At 44.5% G+C, this 6,712-nt stretch overlaps 1 protein-coding gene across 1 annotated transcript in view; it reads right to left on the reverse strand.

Annotated features, from left to right (window-relative positions):
* Positions 1-6,712, reverse strand: part of GAB3 (GRB2 associated binding protein 3) — a 70,831-nt gene that overhangs the window by 18,019 nt on the left and 46,100 nt on the right. The window contains exons 8-9 of the mRNA XM_024768926.1: positions 5,809-5,890; positions 4,742-4,844 (exon numbers count right to left, since the gene is read on the reverse strand). Coding sequence (XP_024624694.1) covers positions 4,742-4,844; positions 5,809-5,890 — 185 coding nt within the window. The remainder of the gene's footprint in view (positions 1-4,741; positions 4,845-5,808; positions 5,891-6,712) is intronic.

Genomic DNA, 6,712 nt, shown 5'->3' on the forward strand with positions numbered 1-6,712 from the left:
ATGGTCTTTTCTAATCTTCCTGATCTTTTTTTTTTTTTTTGCGGTACGCGGGCCTCTCACTGTTATGGCCTCTCCCGTTGTGGAGCACAGGCTCCGGACGCGCGCAGGCTCAGCGGCCATGGCTCACAGGCCCAGCCGCTCCGTGGCATGTGGGATCTTCCCGGACCGGGGCACGAACCAGTGTCCCCTGCATTGGCAGGTGGACTCTCAACCGCTGCGCCACTAGGGAACCCCCACCTGGTCGTTTTTAAATAGTATCTTTTGGCTCAGTCCAACTTTCAACTCCTCATCTTATTTTTTAAATATATGAAACATAGTTTTTTTATATGTGAAATCTAATATTTCTAATAATGACTTACTTCCCTAGGTGATTTTATTTTTTGTAATTTCTATTGATTTTCAGGATTTGCAAGTTCTCAATACCTTTGGCCCGAGAGATCCCCTTTCCTTTCTTGGCAGTTGAGTTTTGGATTTACAAAATACAATTTAAAACTATATTCTCTACCATTTTAAGATTATTTTTATATGATGGTCATGCGGTTTTCACGGTACCTTGCCTACTGAAGTGCTTCATCAAATTTAAAAAAATAGAACAGGGACTTCCCTGGTGGTGCAGTGGTTAAGAATCCACCTGCCAATGCAGGGGACACGGGTTCGAGCCCTGGTCCGGGAAGATCCCACGTGCCATGGAGCAACTAAGCCCGTGCGCCACAGCTACTGAGCCTGCGCTCTAGAGCCCGTGAGCCACAACTACTGAAGCCCTTGCGCCTAGAGCCCATGCTCCGCAACAAGAGAAACCACTGCAATGAGAAGCCCGCGCACCGCAACGAAGAGTAGCCCCCGCTCGCCGCAACTAGAGAAAGCCAGCACGCAGCAACAAAAAAAAAAAAAAAAAAAAAAGAAAGAAAGAAAAAGAAGAACAAAGCTGGAGGAATCACACTCCCTGATTTCAAACTATACTATAATCAAAGTAGTGTGGTAGTGGCAAAAAAACAGATGCATAGATTAATGGAACAGAATATACCCCACAAATAAATCCATACTTGTATGGTTGATTAATCTACGACAAAGGAGGCAAGAATATACAACAGAGAAAAGACAGCTTCTTCAATAAATGTTGGGAGAACTGGACAGCTACATGCAAAAGAATCAAACAGGACTACTTTCTCACACCATATACAAAAACAAATTCAAAATGGATGAAAGACAAATACCAGACCTGAAACCATAAAACTCCCTGAAGAAAACATAAACAGTATATTCTTTGACATGGGTCTTAACAATATTTTTTGGTTATGTCTCCTCAGGCAAGAGAAAGAAAAACAAAAAGTAAATAAAAGGGACCACATCAAACTAAAAAGCTTTTGCACAGCAAAGGGAACTATCAATAAAACAAAAGGGCAGCCTACTGAATGGGAGAAGATATTTTCAAATGATACATCTGACAAAAGGTTCATATCCAAAATATACAAATAACAAATACAACTCAACATCAAAAAAACAAACAACCTGATTAGAAAATGGGCAGAGGACCTGAATAGACATTTTCCCAAAGAAGACATACAGGTGCCCAACAGATAGATGAAAAGATGCTCAACATCACTAATCAGCAGGTAAATGCAAATCAATACCACGATGAGACATCACCTCACACCTGTCAGAATGGCCATCATCAAAAGAACACAAGTAACAAATTTGGTGAGGATGTGGAGAAAAGGGAGCCCTCGTACACTGTTGGTGGGAATGTAAATTGGTGCAGCTGCTATGGAAAACAATATGGAGGCTCCTCAAAAATTAAAAATATGATTCAGTAATTTCATTTCTGGGTATTTATCACCCCCCAAATACAAAAACACTAATTCGAAAAGATACATGCACTCCCATGTTCAGTGCAGCAGTATTTACAATAGCCAAGACATGGAAGCAACCTCAGTGTCCATCAATAGATGAATGGATAAAGATGTGGTATACGGATGTGTATATATATGTGTGTGTGTGTGTGTATGTACATGTGTATATATATATATATATATATATATATATAGACACACACACAATGGAATGTTACCCAGCCAAAAAAAAGACAAAGAAATCTTGCCATTATGACAACATGGGTGCATCTAGAGGCTGTTATGCCAAAGTGAAATAAGTCAGAGAAAGACAAACGCTACATGATCTTACTCATACGTAGAATCTAAACAAAACAAAAACCAAAAAGCAGGGGTTTCCTTGGTGGCGCAGTGGTTAAGAATCTGCCTGCCAATGCAGGGGACATGGGCTCGAGCCCTGGTCTGGGAAGATCCCACATGCTGCGGAGCCACTAAGCCCATGCACTGCAACTACTGAGCCTGCGCTCTAGAGCCCGCGAGCCACAACTACTGAGCCTGTGAGCCACAACTACTGAGCCCACGAGCCACAACTACTGAAGCCCATGCACCTAGAGCCCGTGCTCCACAACAAGAGAAGCCACCACAATGAGAAGCCAGCACACCACAACGAAGAGTAGCCCCTGCTCGCCGCAACTAGAGAAAGCCCACATGCAGCAATGAAGACCCAACGCAGCCAAAAACAAAAACAAAAACGAAAACAAAAAATGAAAACAGACTCACAGATACAGAGAACAAATGGGTGGCTGCCATAAGGGAGGGGGTGAGGAGTGGGCGGAATAAGTGAAGGGGATTTGGAGGCACACACCTCCATTATATAACCCATGGGAATGTACTCTACAGCGTAAGGAACAGGATCAATAACATTGTAGTAAGTCATAGAGGGACAAATGCTTACTAGACTTATCACGGTGATCATTTCATTCATGTATGCACATGTCAATCATTACGTAGTACACCTGAGACGAACAAAATGTTGAACATCAACTATATTTCATTAAAAAATAAAGTAGCTAAAGAAGGATAGGTGACTTTAATAAAAGAAAACTTGTATTTCAGCCCCTAGCTTAAATTTTTACATTCAGATAAGAACTTGTCCTCAAAGAGAAAAAAATTATGCATATGATTATGTGCAAAATTGAAACTGAATTATATTAGTTCTGTCTACCAAATGGGTTGTTTTGTGGAACAAGTGAAATAATGTAAATCAAAGTCATTTGAAAATATCATATTACTAAATTTAAAACACACAACTGAATGAGATGGGATAGGCTTTAAATTCATTTATGTGGTGGTTCCCTCAGAGCTACCTTCCTTCAGCCAGTTTTCTGGGCTCTTAATCTACTGTGTCATATTGCCTAGTAATGTACAGAGACAGTCATTAATCAATGATTATATACAGGCAAGAGACCAATCCTGAATTACGCTGTTAATGAAACAGTGGTCTTTCTCACAACCTCAAAGATCAGAAATAACTGCTAGTGTCTGGAATGATTCTGCACTTGCTTCTATGAGGCTATAGATTCGCTTCCCTTCTCTGTTCTCTGGAGACAAAGCACAGCTGGGCAGTATCTTTTATAAGAGTGTTTTCTGGGACTTCCCTGGTGGCGCAGTGGTTGAGAGTCCGCCTGCTGATGCAGGGGACACGGGTTCGTGCCCCGGTCCAGGAAGTTCCCACATGCCGCGGAGCAGCTGGGCCCGTGAGCCATGGCCGCTGAGCCTGCGCGTCCAGAGCCTGTGCTCCGCAACGGGAGAGGCCACGACAGTGAGAGGCCCGCGTACCTCAAAAAAAAAAAAAAAAAAATAAGAGGGTTTTCTTCTAGAGGTTTCCCAAGGGCCATTACTAAGTGTGAAAAATATTGGGAATACCACAGCAGACTGGATATGAGTCACTTTCCACCTGCATATGGGTACTCACAGAACAATCTGTCAAATAGAAAGGCAAAATGAAGCATTTAATTGCTGCTTCACTGGAGATGACTGTTTTGAGAATTTTAAATGCCTGTTATTGTCACGTATAGGAAGGCAGATTTCTCTTCTCAAAAGTATATAGTCTCAGTGCCTTGAACACTGTCCTTCTAAGATCTCTTTTTCAAAATTTCATAGTTTAAACAGAGATTCTCTCTAGAGTTCCCTACATTTTAAAGTTCTGGCTAAAGGGCCTGATAATTGCCAGAGGTGCTAAAAGACCCCCTTTCTCTTCAGTAACCCATTCTCAACAGAATCCAAAGTAGAGAGAATGGAAGGGACAACAGAGGGCAGGAGGAGAGATTGAACCATAAATCGTTCATCAAAGGATCGAGATGTCGGGTCTCTGTGCACTCTGGGCCACAGAAAGACTCTACCAGGAGTCTCCAGAGACTAGACCCATCCATGACCCGGGACACCGGGCCACCGTCCCAATGGGACTCTAAGTGATTCATCTTTGGTAAAGGTTCGGAGGCAGTCAGGGCAGGGCTACCCGGTGGTGTGGTGGAAGGGGACATCCAATGTGTGAGTTTTCACAGCTTAGACTCTGGACATCCAGGAAGCTACAAACCTACTGGAGTCAAACACAATATCCCAGCCATGGTGAAAAGAGTTGCTAGCATTTCCATTTTCCCATTACACGCTGCAGCCCTGGGTACACTTAAAACTGTGGCCTCAAAGTGGTACGAGGAGCTGAATATTGCAGGAAAGAAAACCGACTTCATAACAACTTGTTCCCAGTCTGGAAAACATTGTAAGCTGGTATTACAGTCAAGTAATTGTTTTAAGATTGCACAGGACTTTCTGAATGCTATGTTTCCTTTACAGTGAACTGATAATATAGATTGGGGTGAAGAATAAGAAGAGTGTGAAAAATATAGGATTACCATTTGCATGTAGCTTTGTTCCTCTTCTCTGGAAACAGAATTGGCAAAAAATCTTGCAGGATTAATACCATTTCTTTCTGGAGAGAGAAAGCTGGTTCGATTGCTAAGAACAGAAATATAGGTGAGGTCAAGGCAATGTCTTACAGCTGCTCTGAAAGCCAGCCAAGAACTGACATGGCCCCTCTGGGCTTTTGGCCCTCGCCCCCGCTTCCCCATGCAACTTCCTTCTGGCCAAAGCAATTCCTGAACCAGGAGAGAGACTACCCCGCAGCTGCCGTCCTGCTATGGGGAAAAGGGTTCCCAATTCTCAAAGGCTATTTTTTTTCCAGGCCCTCCATGTGACACAGCTCATGAGCTTTCTAGAAAGAGACCAAGGCATCATATCATTTAGAGAAAAACAAAACAAAACAAAACAAAACAAAACAAAAACGCTCCTTTGAGGCTCTCTTGTTTCCATTCAAAGTAACCAGGAAAAGTAAGGAAGTGTGGTCATTCCTTTGGTAGGAATCCACTTTCATCCAAGGCTCTGCAGTTCTGTCTGGGAATGCAGTTCACTGCAGAATTCTGCTTTACAGAGCCGTTGTGTCCTGCGGCATATAGGGTGAACTAAGAAACTCCCAGGCCAGGCTCAGGACTCTGAAATTCCTACAAGGACTCTGAAATTGCTACAAGGTGAGATGAAAGGGTGCGGATACGTTTTGGGGTTTGTCTCCTGAGCCCATGTGAATTGGGATTGAAAAAGAACCTTTCTCTGTTGGTACTAGGGTTGTAGCATGTAAGTAAGGATCTAAGGGACAGCCATCTCAGGCCGTGAGGATTGCACAACAGAGAAGCAGATGTGAGAGACAGGTTCCCAGCAGCACTCTTGTTCCCGATTCCATTGTCCTGGGAGATTGACTTATGGTCCTTCCTCTGTGACCTACAAAACACTTCCAGCTCGGGATAATAAATCCCATCCCTCATTCGACTTAAGCTAGATCGAGTGGGCTTTGACTACCTTTAACCACCGAGGCCTGAGTAATGCTGGGAGTGCACCGGATGAGGCCCCTATGAGCAATCAGACTCACCAAGGCACAGTGCTGGTCCTGGTGAGAGACGTGTGTTCCCGGATGGTGGAGAGGCTTTTCAGGTCCAGGGGAGGTGACCGTGCTACAAGATAACACATGACAACCAACATGGTAAGTTCTCAGGGGTTCAAGGCCAGAAACTGAAGACTATAAAACAATGACATTCCATCAGATCCACATTTACTTACAAGCAGTGCCGATGGTGAGCGTGCTTTTTGCTGTCCTACTCTTCCCTGCCTCACTGGGGGTAGAGGGGACAACCACCGAGCCAGTGGCCACATGATCAGCTGGGCTTACATCCAGTCACTACACACTTACCGAGAACTCACTGTCAGGCATGGTTCTAGGTGTCCCAAACTGAAACTGTACCTTTCTTCCCCATCTCTCTGCCTTAGTTAGAGTCATCTTCGGATCTCAGCTCAACAGGTCCTGCTTAGGAGGAAGGCCTTCTTTGACCTCCAGGCAAGATAAGGCCCAGCTCATGGGCTGTCATGAGTTCCTGTGCTTACCCTTCACAGCACTCGCCCACTTCGTGACGATACATTCAGCTGTGATGATCTGATTCGGCTCTAGACTGACCGCGTTCTGGGAGCACAGGGTTTTCTGGCTTGTTCACTGCAGTAGCCTTGGCATCCCATTCCCCCTCAGCTGCCCGACTTGCTGAGTTGGTCGTGAGCGTATTCCTCTATTGCTGCCTTGACCAGCTTGGTTTTCTAGCTCTTTCCTCCACTAGGCCACACAGGTGGAGAGTGTTTAACTCCGCTCCATATTGCCAGTGACTTTCGTGCTGCTCAATCAGTTGCCCGGGAGCCTCAGACCTGCCAGGTGCTGAGCTGAAAAGGACATATGCGTCGTGTAGTCCCCGGGGAGAAGGTCTCTCCTGGCTGTGATGCACCCTGGTCTC

This window comes from Neophocaena asiaeorientalis, unplaced genomic scaffold (genome assembly GCF_003031525.2).
Source record: "Neophocaena asiaeorientalis asiaeorientalis breed wild unplaced genomic scaffold, Neophocaena_asiaeorientalis_V1.1 scaffold811, whole genome shotgun sequence".
Taxonomy (NCBI): Eukaryota; Metazoa; Chordata; class Mammalia; order Artiodactyla; family Phocoenidae; genus Neophocaena; species Neophocaena asiaeorientalis.